Here is an 18,258-nt window from a genome sequence, read left to right on the forward strand (position 1 = left end):
TTACTATTATCAAAATTATTATTATTAACATTCCTCATTTATTATTATTATTATGATTAATATGATTATTAATATCATTAACATAATTTATATTATTGTTATTATTATTAGTAATATCACCTTTACTAAAATTATTAAGATTATTATAAATATCATTATTATTAATATTTAACATTAATATTAATAAAATGAAATATCATTATCAATATTATTATTACCATTATAAAACAACTTATTAATATTTTCATTAATATTATTATTATTATTATTAACATTATTGTGTATAATTATTATTATCATTATTATTTATATTATTATTAGTATTATTTTAATATTATTATTATTAATATAATTATTATTATTAGAATTTTTATTATTAATATATTTATTTATTATTAATATTAATTAAATTATAAGACAAGAACCTAATACCTAATTTAGGTCGATTGATTTTTTTAATCTTATTAGGTAATCGTGATCTGCTTTTTGATTTTTAATCTCATTGTGATCCAACTTTATTTTTTTTTAATCTGATTATATTTTTAATTTGATCGTGAACTCACCAACCTTTTGGTTGACACTTGAAAGCATGTTTATTCTCAGGTATAAAAGAAATCTTCCGCTGTGCATTTGCTCATTTTAGAGATATTACTTGGAGTCATTCATGACATATTTCGAAAGACGTTGCATTCGAGTCGTTGAGTTCATCAAGATTATTATTAAGTCAAATATAGTTGGATGTATTATGAAATGGTATGCATAATGTCAATTTTCGATGAAAAGAAAGTTTGTCTTTTAAAAACGAATGCAATGTTTGTAAAATGTATCATATAGAGGTCAAATACCTCGCGATGTAATCAACTATTGTGAATCATTTATAATCGATATGGACTTCGTCAGGATTGATTAGGACGGGTCACTTCAGTTGGTATCAGAGCGGTGGTCTTAGCGAACCAGGTCTTGCACTAGTGTGTCTAACTGATAGTCGTTAGGATGCATTAGAGAGTCTGGACTTCGACCGTGTCTGCATGTCAAAAGTTTTGCTTATCATTTTTTTCGGAATTCATCTGCTTATCATCCTTAAGAAATTACCTGCTCATTTTTCTTACTCTAGACACGTTTTACTGCATTGACAGCATAAATAGTGTATAGACAAAATTCATATATTAGCGTATCTGTCACTGTAGACTTTATCTGACACGTTTCCTTAATTATCTCCGTAATTCACGGGATCTTTGGAAGTATGTATAGATATTCTATATATAATTAGAATATCATTCGATATTCGAAAATCATTTCATATCAAAACCCTTTAACTGATCGTGAGAGATGGATCCTACACCTAGCTTGGATTCCATTAGTTCCGGAAGCGATTTCGAGATGTATATCGAAGCAGACTCTGAAGTCAATGAACCAGAAGTGTCTCAACCATTTAGTTATTTTTCTTTCTGGAGGAGATGGGGGTGGGTCCGAGACTTACTCACCCGATGGAGAAATGAAGAAGGCGAGCCCTACCGCGAACCAAACTTACCTCAGAACATCAGAGAAAACGATTTACTTATCGGCGAACCTATGCGCAACACTGTATTCACCCTTCTTGCTAAAGTTTTCCACCTCGAAGGTCGCATTACTGTAATCTCAGAAAATATTCAACCTCTACTTCCGAATACCAATCGAAGGGGAATATTAGAAGAAGTTAGGGAACTCCGAATTGATAATCAAGATCTATCGAATCAGATGAATGGATGGATAGAAATGATAGAGGGTAAGATAGAAACCCTGACAAGAATGGTGTGTGATCTACAAGCTATACTTACTACACCAACATCATCACCAACCTCGGCACCAACAACACTTGTAACACCAACAACAACAGTACCACCATTAGCAGCACCAGCAGCATAACCAGTACCAACAACAACAACAACAACAACATCATCACACGTTTCAACCTCGCAATCTATACCTCAAGCATAATCATCGTTCTACGAATAGTTCTACATAAACTATCTTCATCCTTCATGGCGATTATGTAATCTCTAATGTTTTAGAGATTATGTACTCCAGTTCTAGCCGTAAATCTGATGAGTTTAATATCACATTGACTCATTAAATCCATAATTACGTCTGAAGAAAACATATATGTATATATGTTTTCATAAAGATTGTAACTAAATTTTTATTGTACAAACTGTTAATGGTGAAAATATTTTAACGGGTAGGTAATACCCGAGGAATATTTAGATTTTACATTAATAAATTACACTGTACATTTTTCGAATCTGATTTAACAGTCATTTACTATCCTATTTACAAACACCGATATACGTATCCGTTCACTGCAAAATAACCATTTTCATTCAACTTCATATTTGGATTTTGACTTATCAGAATCCAACAAGTGGCATAATGAAGAAAACATTTGACAAAATAAAATTTGTTAGAAACAAACGAATTAACTATGAGAAATTTTGTTAAGAATCCACGCTAACTGTTCCCAGCTAATTGTTCCCAGCTAATTGATTACACTTTATTTATCGCAATTTATGTATCGCAATTTACATTCTCGAAATTTTATTTATCGTCATTTAATTTCTTTTATTTACTTTACGCATTTTGTTTATTGTCATTTAATTTCTGTATTTATTTTTCGCACTTTAAATATCGGGACACGTATACAAGGTTTTAACATATCATATCGACACATCTATATATATATATTATTTGGAATCACCATAGACACTCTATATGCAGTAATGATCGAGTTCTCTATACAGGGTTGAGGTTGATTCTCAAATAATATATATACTTTGAGTTGTGATCGAGTCTGAGACATGTACACGGGTGACGATACGTATTAATTAATCCGAATATTATATATTAAACTATATATGAGTTATTGGACTGTTAACTGTGGACTATCGACTGTGGACTAATAACATTGGACAATTAAAATGAATTAAAATATTGATTATAACATATGAAACTAAACAATTCTTCAAGTTTGCCACTTGATTTCATTTTAAACCTCATTTGTATCTCGACGATTCCAATCTGCGTTCAAACATTTCATGATTCTTGAAAACACCTCAATCGAGAGGATGAACCAACCGCACTTCATTTACGGAAGAAAAGATTGATACCTATAACTATGCAATTGAAAACACTCGGAACCTGAGCAAACGTTTAACACGTATCTGTGCTAGCTCCTTTGGCATTTATTAGCAAAAATAACTTTGCGATCCCTTTTCAAAGTATCCAATTTTGTCACTGCTCCAGCAAGTCAACTTCGACTTTTCAGTCGAAACAGTCTTATTATAAACTTGATATATACGTTGCCTTTTCGCCATCGTTACCGGGGGACCGCTTATATTCCACCACATTAGCAGTAAACTTATCAGCAACTGTAATGATCTAGGATTTTCTGAAGAATCATTATATTTATCAAAACCCTATCATTCACTCATCCGTATCTTGTAACGAGAATTGCCATACCAATTACCAGAAATCGGCGTTTAATCATCTAAAAACACAATTCTCCTGAAACTACCTCGAATTGATAACCGACGATTCAGATATGGTAGCATTAAATGCAGAGGAACCAGTAAACTTGTAGGTGGCCTAAATGTCCAAGAGTTTGATGATAAAGAATGGAGTATTGGGAACGCTCGATAGAAAATTTGGTACTAAAAAAAATAAATAAATAAATAAATAAATAAAAAACGGATTGAGCTAACTATAAAGGAGACCAAGGACAAAGATAAGGACCAAACCCTATATTCAAAGAATCCAAGTAATTCTGGATCCGTCGAAATCTTTAGAGAATATCTTTTTCCGAAGTTATGTTAAAACCTTGCGGAAAATTTTTCTTCATCAACCTTCGATCTTAGAAATTCCAAAATATCGTCATAAATATATTCGATATTTCTGAAGATATTTTTAAACTATCCTTATCTGAAATCAGTTGTCTTTTCATGTTATCTGTATTACATCATAAAGGAAACGTTTTAATTTCTATATTCTGTAAACCTTCGAGTTTAAATTATGAATGTTTTGAAGTAGTGTTGGGAACTGAAGCATGGGTTAGTATAATATAATGACACTTAATCAACGTGATTATATTACAGTAATTTATGCTGAGTTTCTAATGAAACGTGATGATTCTCAGTACCGTCATCATGTGCCATGTTACACGACTCTTACATTCTACCCAATCTCCAAACATATTAAGAACAAATCTTCTTGATAGTTCTCTCTTTCCGGGTATTCTGGTAATTTACCAAATCAAGATCGTGCCAATACGATTTCCTTCTTAGAACATTAACTATGTTCATCCAAAACTTTATACATATGAATTCTGGACTATTATCTGCTTGACTTAAAGTCGGAAAGATGCACAAAAACATGAAGCCCTAGAATATAAGGGAAGATATAAACCCCGACAACAACACCTAAATTACAAACCGTGTATATCAATACGTATCGCAACGTAAAGACACGGGAGAATTAAAAACACTATAACCCCAAGGTAATGGTAGAAAAAAATAACTTTCTCCGGTGGTAGATGAAAAAGAAGAATGAATGATATGAAAGTATGAGTATATCAAGAATCAGTACTGGATGGAGCATTTTAATGAATGCTTTAAAGTATGAGTTGATGGAAAAAGAATAGAAGGTGTGAGTTGTAAGGAAACGACGAGGGTGGATTTATAGTAAGATATCCGACAGGGCAATCAAAACAGATGATCGTATTTAAAACGGATCCTACTTTCCTTAATCGCCGAAGAATCAAATCTTATCACGAAGATTTTCTTTAAATTCCTTAAATTCCGGAAATCAATCATAACTACGTCATCAGTTAAAATGATTCTATATTTACTCATCTCACTCTCTTGTGATAGCTTCGCTTATACTCTTCGTGAAATTAAATTGTTTCATCTATATTACCCAATGATGATAAAACTCTATTTATTAACACATATTCGTCATGAAAACATTTTTATTATTAGCCATGACGACCTCACTCAAATTTTGGGACGAAATTTCTTTAACGGGTATGTACTGTAATGACCAGGAAATTTTCGTCAAATTTTAAACCAAACTCTCGATATGATTTAATATTTTTGACACGATAAGAAAAGTCTGTTAGGTTGAGTCTCAAAAATTTTGAACTATTTCTTATATTCATTTGACCTTTGACTGTTTTCGACGATTCATGAACGACTAATTGTAAATAAATACATATATAATTAAATATAAATAGTTATGAATATATTTGAAGTACAATTTAAAATATTACATGCTTTAATTAAATATGTAAAAAAAATATAATAATATTATTATAAATGTGTATATATATATATATATATGTAATGTATAATAAAAATAAATAATAAATGATTGTAATATTTGTTGGATGTTCCGATTTATATTAGACAAGTCTAAACTCAAACTTATATGATTTTAAAAATAAACGGTGATCAAAAAATGAGTGATATAAATTATAGACTTATTCAGTATGTATTTAGGAACTATTTGTTAAGTTTAATTTTTTTTTTTATTTTATTTAGGATCAGGAGTGGACAGTGACTTAATTTTTGTTTGATATATTTTTTATAGTTAATGATCGAATTTTATACCATAATGACTAAAATAAATAAATATAGTTAATTTAAAAATATGGGATTTTTCTGAACATTTTTTTCGTCACTGAGTAAACAACGGAGTACGATATATTGGGCCGTGAAAACTGTCGGTAGAATCAGCCAAATTAATGGCTGCTTTACTATTGTAAATTGCAAATCATGCACGATTCTTAAACCAATGATTTAACTTTATCATTATAAAACATATGTGATTACTATGCGTTCTTGTTTCTTTCTCACAGCTAACTACTGAGTAATATAATTATATATCTCTCCATCCCCACAACCCACTAATCTATCTATCTCTTTTACTAAAGTAATCTATCTATCTCCTACTAACTATCTATCTATCTCTGAATATCCATATATATATATATATATATATATATATATATATACATATGCACATGTATATGATACACACACAACCACATACACAATCATCATTTCCAGCAAACCTAACACAATCAAGAACCATCTTCAACCTTGGAAACCCACTTGAAAAACCACAACTACAACCACCTCTATCACCACTCAATCCACCGATCACCACCTTCATTTTTTTTTATTTCGACCACCACAAAAACCAACACCCTGGGATCACTTACTCTCTATATATATAAATACATATACATGCATATAAGAAACCCAATTATACAAACCTTCATTAAATTTTTTTTTTTTCGTGTGATCATACAACAAACTACCATGTTCACCACCCTAAAACCACCAAGAATCATCATAAACCACCATGACCTACGAATACTATCAAAACCCATTTCTATATTTTTTTTTCTGTTTTCATTCGATCAACAAAAACAACCATCACCACCACCTTTACTTAAGTTTTTTTTTTAAGACTTTACACCCATCTTTTTGTTTCTCTTCGATGAAAAATATGCCACCACCACTGTGATCGAGTGAACTGCTACATTATTTCTGTTTATTGCTACTGCTCCTGCTGTACTTCTCTCTTCTGTGTTGGCCGATGTGAACCATCACCAATAAGCCATCGCCAAAAAAAAAAAAAAAAAAAGATGTCGCTGTTTATTATTATTATTTTTCCTCTTCTCTGCTCGACTTCTATTATTGCCGTTACTAGAACGAAGATGAATAGAAAATAGAGGTTGAAGACGATGAATAGTTCTGGGTTTTGGTTAATGAAGAAGAAGTCAGACGAATATGGCTTAAATAAATTTAAGTTGTGAATTAATTTCAGAAAATAGGTTAGGAGGGATGGTTAGGAGGTGTATTGATAAACGAGAGGTCAGGGGTTCAATTCCAGGCCAGGGCATATTATTTTATCCTTTTAGAGAGCTGGGCTGTTGATTGGGCTTCCATTTGTAACCAGACTTGATTAAACCACTTATTGTATTGGGCCGAATTCTTTGTTGGGCCGAGAAGCTTGTTAATGAAGGTGGCTAGTTGATAAGTATTATGATGATTCATGGTTATGATTGTTAAATGGATTTTGTAGAGATAAAGGAAAACAGAAAATAAATGACTTAAATATATTTAAGATTGCAAATATAATCAGAAAAATATGACAGAGGGATGGTATGATGTGTTGTCGAGTATGCGAGAGGTCGGGGGTTCAAGACCCGGCTAAGCCATTTCTTTTTATTCCTAATATTGGAGGTAGTTCTCAAATTTTAATTTGATTATTATTATTATTATTATTATTATTATTATTATTATTATTAGTTATTAGTTATTATTATTATTATTGTTATGTTAATTGTTATAATTGCTATTATAATTCAAATTATTAGTTTAAAGTTAAAATCATTATATAATTATTAATAACATTGTTATTAGTATTATTATTAATATTATTATAATTAGTATTAATGTGATTAATAATATTATTGTTATTAATATTAGCATTTCCATTAGTATAGGTATTATCATTTAAAAATCATTAATGTTACCATTATGTATTATTATTATTATTATTATTATCATTACTAATAAGGTTATCAAATCATTATAAGTATTAATATTAATATTATCATGAGAATCATTATTAATATAAAGTATTGAAATCATTATCATAATTATCGTTAATAGTAAAACTAATACTTTTACAGTTATTATTATTAATATCATTATTATTATTATAATTAATAGAATTATTAACATTATTATCTTCATTAGTAATACTACGTATTATCATTATTATCATTTTTACCATTACTAATATTATTTTTACTACTTTTAACAAACAAATGATATGTATATATTTAGTACATATAACATAACGAAAATTAATAATTATTATAACAAAATAAATATATGAAACACACACACACACACACACACACACACACACATATATATATATATATATATATATATATATATATATATATATATATATATTATTAATAAAAAGTATATAACTAATAAATTTATATATATATTGTTCGATTACAATTATATGTATTAATAGATATACAAATGATATAGGTTCGTGAATCCAAGGCCAACCCTGCATTGTTTAGTGGTTCAATGTCGTTATATGTATTTTTACTACAAAATACAGTATGGTGAGTTCCATTTGTTCCCTTTTACTCATTACATTTTTGGGCTGAGAATACATGCAATGCTTTAATAACCGTTTTGCAATATTTATATGCGTGAGTTTCATTTGCTCCCTTTTTAAATGCTTTTGAAATATATATTTTTGAGACTGAGAATACATGCGCTACTTTTATAATTGTTTTACGAAATAGACACAAGTAATCGAAACTACATTCTATGGTTGAATTATTAAACCGAATATGCCCCTTTTTATTAAGTCTGGTAAACTAAGAATTAGGGAACAGACACCCTAATTGACGCGAATCCTAAAGATAGATCTATCGAGCCCAACAAGCCTCATCCAAAGTACCGGATGCTTTAGTGCTTCGAAATTTATATCATGTCCGAAGGAGGATCCCGGAATGATGGGGATATTCTTATATGCATATTGTGAATGTCGGTTACCAGGTGTTCAATCCATATGAATAATATTTTTGTCTCTATGCATGGGACGTATGTTTATGAGAAATGGAAATATGAAATCTTGTGGTCTATTAAAATTATGAAATGATTATTTATGTTAAACTAATGAACTCACCAACCTTTTGGTTAACACTTGAAAGCATGTTTATTCTCAGGTATGAAAGAAATCTTCCGCTGTGCATTTGCTCATTTTAGAGATATTACTTGGAGTCATTCATGACATATTTCGAAAGACGTTGCATTCGAGTCGTTGAGTTCATCAAGATTATTATTAAGTCAAATATAGTTGGATGTATTATGAAATGGTATGCATAATGTCAACTTTCGATGAAAAGAAAGTTTGTCTTTTAAAAACGAATGCAATGTTTGTAAAATGTATCATATAGATGTCAAATACCTCGCGATGTAATCAACTATTGTGAATCGTTTATAATCGATATGGACTTCGTCCGGATGGATTAGGACGGGTCGCTTCAATAGGTAAGCCCAAGTACATAAAAGGAATTTTGCCCACCTTGCAACCGATTCTCTCAGCCATCAGAATAATCTCAGTTTCCTCCACTCCCAATCCATATAAGAAACTTTTCGAGAAATTGATTTTTAGACCCGAAATTATTTCAAAGCTTTTTAATAGCATCATGGTGTTTGATAAATTTCTTCGGCTCCATTCTCCAAAGTATATCGTATCATCCGCGTATTGCAAATGTGATAAGCACACTTCATTCGCACCAATCTTTACCCCTTTTAAAAGTGTTTTATCAACAGCCATTTTTGTAAGTCTATTTAGTCCTTCTACTGCGATAATAAAGAGGAATGGGGATAACGGATCCCCTTGACGGACCCCTCTTCCTAAGTTAAATTCCTTTGTTGGAGACCCGATAATAAAGTGGATTCAATGGATCCGTTCCTCACACTCTATATGTGCGCTCCACGCACGCTTTCAGGATAGTAGGGACTAGTTTCGCTTTTTTGAAAGATGATGGACTATAATGCAAATTCAGGTTATAAGTGAAGTTTTCAGGTTCTAATTTCCTCATTCTTCAATTTAGAAAATACAAAAGAAAGTGAGAAAGAAGAACGAGCTTAGAAGGAAGAAAAGTTAGGATTAAAGAAATTGAACCCAACTTTGTTGTTATTTACAGTACTAAAGTGAAGGGATTGAGACTAAATCTCATCAAAACATCATCTTCTTATCTCTACCTATGATACATTGTCATCAATTGTTATCATTCCCGTTACTCATTGTTCACTTACAAGTAACACCTGAACAAAAGAAGTTTTTTCATCAATAAGGAGACGACGACATTGCAACAAGAAATGCGTTCATCGGCGTGGGTGAATGAAATTCAATCCAGTTTATTAAAGGTTTTTGTTGGAGAATCATTTGTTCGTACATAAAAAGATTCAGATGGCAATTACACGAGTCAGATGCATTTCTCAATAGAAATATTAAGCGCAATGGAAGATATAATGCAATAGGTATCACTAATGATCTTTTGTAATGGTATACATTTATTTTATAGGTTAATTATATCAGAAACAAAATTACATTTATTATTTTATTTTTCGGTCTATTTGTTATTTTGTCTTCCGTTTACAATTTTTCAAGGTGATCGTTTACGTGAGGACTTGACAAAATATACGAACGTCTTCCTACTAGACAATTTGCATTTGCTTTGTTAGCAATCAATTACTTTTTCAATTGGGCTAACGCATTGAGTTTTCTATTAATTTCTCGTTTGAAACGCTAGTATTTTTTATTATTTTTACTGAAACAATTAGTAATTGTTAATTTCGTATTGTATAAACTTCTTAAATCTAATGCACGTCTAATTTAGCGCTTTAAAATCAGCTAAGAGTTTTTCTATCACTATAATGTAATTAAGTATATGTTAATTTTGTTTCTTTATATAAAATTCTGTAAGACTATTCTTTTTTTGTTAAATTTGTTTCTTTATATAAAATTCTGTAAAACTATTCTTTTTTTTTTATTAATTTAAAAATATTATTTTCATTCACTTTTAATACCTAACTCAATTATATTTTAACATATCATCACAATACTCATAACTAACACAAAAAAGAAACACCAACACTACTCCACTCAAAAAAGAAACACGCCTTAATCATAAAAAAAATGCAAAAAGACAAAAACTTTTACCTGGCAAACAAGACCCAAAACTTAAAAAATGAGTTGATTGGGTTTACTTGAAGACCCAAATGGGTCCAAGCACATAATATCAAATTTTACTCCAAGGCCTAAATGGGTCCAATCACATTATAAAAAATTACTTGAGGACCCAAATGAGTCCACAAATGGGTTTAATTCAAAAGATTCGATTTCAAAGCGCGAGTTCGAGGTGCGTTATTCGACGCACGTTTTCGATGCGAGTTTTCGACACCCGGTTTCGACGTCCGTTTTCGGCACGCGTTTTTAGCGCCCGATTTTCGGCCCCCAGCTTCGGCCAACGTTTTCGGCACCTGTTTTCGGCGCCCGGTTTCGGCGCGCGTTTTCGACCCCCGGTTTTCGGCACCCGGTTTCGGCACCCTGTTTCGGCCCCCATTTTCGACGCCCGGTTTCGGCACCCCGTATTCAGCGCCCGTTTTGTGACCCCGTTTTCGGTGCCCATTTTAGGACCCCGTTTTCGGCCCCGGGTTTCGCTACCCGTTTTGGTACCCCGTTTTCGGCCCCCAATTTTAGGCCCCGGTTTCGGCCTCCGTTTTTAGACCCCGTTTTCGACGCCCCGTTTCGGCACCCCGTTTTCGGCGCGAGTTTTCAGCCCCCGGTTTCGGCCCCAGTTTTTGGCCCCGGTTTCAGTACCCTGTTTCGGCGCCCGTTTTCGGCGCGCGGTTTTGAAACCCGGTTTTGGTGCCCCGGTTTCGGCCTCCGATTTCGGGCCGCGTTTTCGACTCCCGGTTTCGGCACCCCGGTTTCGGCACGCGGTTTTCAGCCCCCGATTTCGGTTCCAGTTTCGGCCCCGTTTTCGGAACCAGTTTCGGCGCCCGTTTTCGGCCCCCGTTTCGGACCGCGTTTTCGACGCCCGGTTTTGGCTATCCGTTTTCGGCACTCGGTTTTGGAACCCGATTTCGGCGCCCGGTTTCGGCCTCCGTTTTCGGGACGCTTTTTAGACGCCCGGTTTCGGCACCCCGTTTTCGGCGCGCATTTTCGGCTTGCGGTTTCGGCCCCCAGTTTCGGCCCAGTTTTCGGCACCCGGTTTCGGCGCCTGTTTTCGGTGCACGGTTTTGGAACCCGCTTTCGGCGCCCGGTTTCGGCCCCGTTTTCGGACCGCGTTTTCATCGCCCGGTTTCGGCACCTCGTTTTCGGCGGCGTTTTCGGCCCTCGGTTTTCAGCCCCCGTTTTCGGAACCTGGTTTCGGCACCCTGTTTCGGCCCACGTTTTCGACGCCCGTTTTCGGCGCGCGGTTTTGGAACCCCGTTTCGGCGTCCGGTTTCGGCCCCCGTTTTCGGACTGCGTTTTCGGACTGTGTTTTCGACGATCGGTTTCGGCACCCCGTTTTCGGCGCATGTTTTCAGCGCGTGTTTTCGGCCTCCGGTTTCGGTGCGCCGGTTTCGACCCGCTTTTTCGGCGCCTGTTTTCGACGCTCGGTTTCGGCGCCCGGTTTCGACTCGCTGGGTTTGAACCGCGTTTTGGAGGCGCGTTTTCGACGTGCGTTTTGGACGCCCGTTTTCGACGCGCGTTTTTGACGCCCGATTTCGAGGCGCGTTTTCGATGCCCGGTTTCGAGGCGCGTTTTCGGCCTGCGATTTTGGTGTGCGTTTTTCGACACCCGTTCTTTACGTGTGTTTTCGACGCGTCTTTTTCGTTGCAAAAACGGGGTCAAAAAACGGGGCCCAACCCGTTCGACCCATGACCCGTTTCGACCCAAACCCATTTGATCTTTGACCCAACCCAACCCATCTCGAGTCGTTTGCCAGGTATACAAAAACACGAGCAAGAAAAGTCATTACTGTTACAAATGGTCTAACAAAAACCGCAGTGTTGCGAGTCTTAAAGCAGTTTATTTAGGACAATGCTTGTGTATTGTTTGGCGTTGTAAAATTCACGAGACTTAGCAACTAAATGATGCGACGACGTTTCATCGTTGCCTTTTATTCTTATCAGTGAACCAGGCACAGTTCAATTAACCTGCGTTAAAATCGGGATCTCGACGATCTCAATAACAAGCTCGGAGAAATTGTACGCGATTTAGGTATGTATATACACATACATGATTACTTGCTGCCTCAATTTTAATTTTAAGGTTCAGTTGTTAATATTCTCTATCTAGTTCGGTAGTTTCATCGCTTGATTTACATATTCTGCAGTGAATTGATTAATTTTTATATAGCTGATTGGTTCATGCAATTATGATGTTCAATTGATATTGATATTTAGATATTTAAATTAAATTGTTGATTTGCTAGTTTATTCGATTACAACAACAACAACAAGCACAATCCCACATGTGTGAGGTATGGGGAGGTGAGACGTAGACAATCCTTCCTCTAAGAAATCATTTCTCCACCCCGAGGAAACACTCACAGAGTAGAGAAAGTCCTCCCTCTCTTTGCTGGACGGATAAAGAGATTGCTTCCAAGAGGACCTCCGGCCAAAAAGAAGGGTAGAATAAATCAAAAATAAAAATAGATAAAGTAAATAATTTACATACATATAGATAATTAAATAGAATAAAATAGATACAATATATAATAAAAGTAACAAAATCGAGACGCCATGAAAATGGTAGAAGCAAATTTCCATGGGTTTTAAATCAAGCCTGTAGTTCAATTTAGCCTCTAAGCGGCAGTCAAGTCGCCAATAAATCGACGCTTGATGTTGCCTCATACAATAGGGCCGTATATATACGCCTTATTTTTCGATTGTGTTGATAAATTATCTATATCTGGTATATGATATATCTGTATGTACAATGTTACATATTGATCTCTGTTGTAATTCATCTCTTGAAATGTTTGTTAATGTTGCACTTATTAATAGCTACTAACAACTATAAAATGAACACATCACTGAACTGATAATACTCTTTGATCTCTGAAATAGTTTGTATGGGATCAGACAATTGGAATTGGCATTCAAGTTTGGATTACGACCAATGGGTTAGCCTCCCTGTAGTTGGCCCACAGCCATCTGCTCGTTATAAGGTTTGTACATACAGTATGTTAATGTATGATATTACAATACTCAATTGTGTATTATGTACAATTATATATGTTTATGTTGTTTGTTATTGGGTTACTTGTGTTCACATATATATGTATATGTTATTTTTTTCTTGTACTGTATAGCATGGTGCCGTTGTCATTGATGAAAAGTTGTACATTTTTGGTGGAAGTCGTAATGGCCGATACTTATCTGATGTTCAGGTATCATCATGCCAATTTTGCTTATATATCTCTCTTTGTTAAAGGTAATTGTGTTTGGATTTCGGTTTAACAACAAGTGTTTATGGTTGCAGGAACTTGATTTAAGACATTTGAGTTGGTCCACGTTTAAATTGAAAACTCAATCAGAGAGTGATTCTATCAAAGACGTCAAATTATTGGAAGCTTTACCACCAACATCTGGTCATAGTATGGTGAGTTTTTCTTGTAAAATCATGTATAGCTTTATTTGGTCTACGCAATAGCCGAAGTAGTTTCAGTTTATATCTAACATGTTGTACGGTACAACACTAATGTAGCTCAAGTGGGGAAACAAGCTTCTCATCCTTGGCGGTCACTCAAAGGATAGCTCTGATACCGTGACAGGTTTGATCTTTTTTAAGACTTGTTTTTCTCTTAAATGTGATTTATTAATGTTTTTTAGAACCTTACAATTTATTAATCAACTTGTAGTGCATTACATTGATCTCGAGGCATGTGTGAGTGGGATAATGGAAGCCACAGGAAATATTCCTGTAATTCTTTAACCTTTATCAACTTATATAACTTCACTAAGCTTTAATTGATAAAATATTCTCATTGGTAATATTGTGATGCATCTTTTAGGTAGCTCGTGGTGGGCAATCTGTAACATTGGTTGGCTCAAAACTCATAATGTTTGGGGGAGAGGACAAAAATAGACGACTTTTGAATGATGTTAATGTACTTGATTTGGAAACAATGATATGGAATGTTGCTGAGACTAAGTAAGTAAATTTTTTGAGTTATGGGTAGGTCTTTTCCATTGTTAGCATGGCCAAAACCAGTACAATAACTCTATCATAATATATGATTTTTTCTATTTTATTTCTTGATTGATATGTATATGTATGTATATATCTATATTTTTTGGTTTGTTCTAAAATGTTTTTGTATCAACCTGTTTACATATAGACAGACTCCGCCAGCTCCTAGATTTGATCATACAGCTGCAGTGCATGTAGATCGCTACCTTCAGATATTTGGTGGCTGTTCTCATTCAACTTTCTTCAGTGATTTGCATGTGTTGGATTTGGGAACGGTAATTATCAATCTTTTTTTCATGCTCTTATTTCAAGTTGTAATTTGTTTAAACACACAGTAATTATCAATCTTTGTTGCATGAACTTCAAGTGGTAAGACATAGTATATAGTAGTATCTTGCCAAGACCTTTTGAGGATAATAAAGTTATCAATACCTAGTTTGTATAGTTACTTGAAACGGCTGTGTTTTCAGTAAAAAATGGACATATATGTGAAATAATCATTGTATCTTTAGTTTAGCTTGACAAATCCTCTTTTGTATTGCAGTTAGAATGGTCCCAACCACAAATTCAAGGAAATTTGGTGTCTCCTAGAGCAGGCCATGCTGGATCCCATATCGATGAAAAGTGGTTTATAGTTGGTGGTGGAGATAATAAAAGTGGTACGTATTATATGAAAATAAAATAAAATGTGTTTCCGGCCGACTTGAACAAAGATTGTTCATTTGACCTGTTAGCCAAGCCACAAACCCACCCAATTCACGCAACCCGTAAAAAATAAGTAATTAGGATTGTTGTAACAAGCGAGCCCATTATAAACAGATAACAACGATCATTGTTGGTTTCTTATGGGTTGCCAAAATATTATATTTGTTGCAGGTGCTTTAGAGACACTGGTTATGGATATGTCTACTCTTGCCTTGTCAGTGTTAACAAGTGTGGAAGGGAAACATCCACTTGCCAGTGAGGTTACTACTTTTTGCCTTTGTCTTTATTTTGGTCAAATGTTGACTTTTTTTATTTCTTGTTTACACGGGTACTGTTACGGGTGGAGTCTATCACGTGATATTATATTAGTGGCTAGAAGATTAGAACTTGTTATTAGCTTGTAATGTTACTGTGTTAGTTAAGCACATGTTTTTCTAACAACCGGCAATAAAATAGCACTAAAAAGTCAAAAGACAAACTAAATAAATAAAAACACCAAAAGAACTAAACTAAACTTAACGGACACGGTTATCTTCCAAAGACCAGCCCCAATTGTCCCTACAATTCTGAACGGGACAGTGATCAAGTAGAATAGTATTAACACATTCTAGGATAGTACATAAAGGAAGTACTATAACCAAGAAAATATATTTGATCATGTGATATTATCAAATACCTATCGAGATTTGTTCTCATTGTTGAGGGAGATACATAAGCTGTTCTTGTGCATTCTCCTTTATACTTAAGCTGTTCTTGAGGAATTAGACTTCAATTTCAATTGAATACTTAACAGGTCCTTTCGACCGTTAAGTTCTATTATTAAGACTTTGCATATCTATTCTTCTTGATTATATATTTTTTATGTTTTATTTTTACATCTTTAAAAATTTTAAACAGGGGCTTACCGTATCGTCAGCAATAGTAGACGGCGAACAATTTCTGGTTGCTTTTGGTGGCTACAATGGAAACTACAACAATGAGGTATACCTATACCTATAAGTTATAATTATTTCAGTTCTCAAAAATTGTTCCGTATTTGCGTATGCATTCAAACCGGTAAGAACTTTATGTTTGTTGTAACTTAGGCTATAAGAGACTGAAAAGTGATTATTTATGGTATTTGACACTAAACATGCAAAATCAATTTTACAAAAAGTGATATTCTAATAATAATTAATGATTAGTTATGTATGTATTGGGATCTTCTGATATTGCCTTTAATTTATTATAAACTTCGTCTCTTACTCTTCGTGTTTTTAATTAAAATTTTTAGCTTTTTGTGATGAAGCCTAAGCCAAAGGACTCTAAACACCCAAAGATTTTCAAGTCATCGGCTGCTGCAGCTGCAGCAGCTTCTGTAACTGCTGCGTATGCCCTAGCTAAGTCCAAAAGTTTTGATATAACAACTGTTGAAAATTCAAAATCTAAGGTGGATCTTTCGGTTGAAATTGGTGTTATCAAAGAAGAAAAGAAGGCATTGGAATCATCCATAGCCTGGGTCAAAGCTGAAAAGTCAACGGTCAAGGCAAAGCTTGATGAAATTAATGAAACTCATGCTGACTTATCTAAGGTAATTCAGTTTAGTGTTTATTGTTATTGTAGGTATATATATTGTCGATTAAACACTCGTCTTGTATATCAACTCACTGCAGGAATTGCATTCTGTTCAAGGTCAATTAGCTGCTGAGAAATCGAGATGTGCTAATCTGGAGGTCCTCTTTCTCTCAAATTTTGATTTATTTTTCTTAATTAATATCATATATTTAATATATAATATATAATATATATTTATATTTATATATTTCAAATAAGAACTCAAATATAATTGGTATCTGTACAAACTAACATGGAACAATCAATTTCAGATGCACACGTGAAATGAGATGCATCTGAAAATAGATGCATATGCATCCAAAATTTTTACTGATACAAAACTTAAATGATATTTATGTTATTTTATGTATCAGCTTCTTAAATAATCATATATTATGAAATATTGAAACAACTGATAACCTTAATATTACAACTTCAGAGTCTCACATATAAGCACATTTGAACATAATCTCCTGTAGTCCGTTCTGTAATTCTGTTATATCTAATTATCTTTATGCGAGTATCAAACACACATGGCCGGTGTTGAAACACATACAATAACACCCATATATAATCATATATGTGTTGTAGTGTGTACCTACTGATAGTTCATGATTTCACGGGTCTCAGATATTTCCTATAATTTATTTTAAATTTTCATTTGTGTATGTTGGCGGCTGATATCTTACATGTTAATTTGTTACGGGGACTTCAGGCACAGATTTCAGAGTTACACACGCGGCTATCGTCAATGGAATCCATAGAGCAAAAAGTTCAATCGCTTCGTTCACAAAAATCTGCATTAGAGCATAATACTGCTGCCCAGAAACAAAGTTCAAGCAGTGCTTGGAGATGGATGGCTCCATAAACCTCCCGGACGTTCAAGTTTATTACCAACAAATTATACCCCGAGACACAACGGTCAGCTAGTTTGTAGCAGTGATTATCATAGTTCCGTAATTAAGACAACGTCAAATGTTCCATATAAATGAAAAAAAAGTGTTATCAAATGTTACCCTGTTTCCTATCTTCTTGTCCTTCAATTAATTGTTACAAACTATTATAGAAAGATATTTTATGCTTTGTGACCATTAAATGGTAATTTCTGGCTACTTGGATGTT

At 33.8% G+C, this 18,258-nt stretch overlaps 1 protein-coding gene across 1 annotated transcript; it reads left to right on the plus strand.

Moving 5' to 3' along the window:
- The first annotated feature begins 12,698 nt into the window (after nt 1-12,698).
- Nucleotides 12,699-18,258, plus strand: LOC139893671 (acyl-CoA-binding domain-containing protein 6-like). The gene is made up of 14 exons (XM_071876844.1): nt 12,699-12,861; nt 13,713-13,813; nt 13,958-14,035; nt 14,128-14,247; nt 14,353-14,419; nt 14,507-14,568; nt 14,660-14,799; nt 14,987-15,113; nt 15,383-15,497; nt 15,715-15,803; nt 16,441-16,524; nt 16,817-17,113; nt 17,196-17,255; nt 17,852-18,258. The coding sequence occupies exons 2-14, from the start codon at nt 13,718-13,720 to the stop codon at nt 18,002-18,004; spliced, it is 1,488 nt and encodes a 495-aa protein (XP_071732945.1). The 5' UTR covers nt 12,699-12,861; nt 13,713-13,717; the 3' UTR covers nt 18,005-18,258.

Source organism: Rutidosis leptorrhynchoides, chromosome 2 (assembly GCF_046630445.1).
Source record: "Rutidosis leptorrhynchoides isolate AG116_Rl617_1_P2 chromosome 2, CSIRO_AGI_Rlap_v1, whole genome shotgun sequence".
Taxonomy (NCBI): Eukaryota; Viridiplantae; Streptophyta; class Magnoliopsida; order Asterales; family Asteraceae; genus Rutidosis; species Rutidosis leptorrhynchoides.

Coding starts and splice junctions, on each gene's coding strand:
- LOC139893671 (XM_071876844.1), top strand. CDS start 13,718: ATGGGATCAGACAATTGGAATTGGCATTCAAGTTTGGATTACGACCAA. Junction 13,814..13,957: donor AGCCATCTGCTCGTTATAAG/GTTTGTACATAC, acceptor TGTACTGTATAG/CATGGTGCCGTTGTCATTGA. Junction 14,036..14,127: donor GATACTTATCTGATGTTCAG/GTATCATCATGC, acceptor TTATGGTTGCAG/GAACTTGATTTAAGACATTT.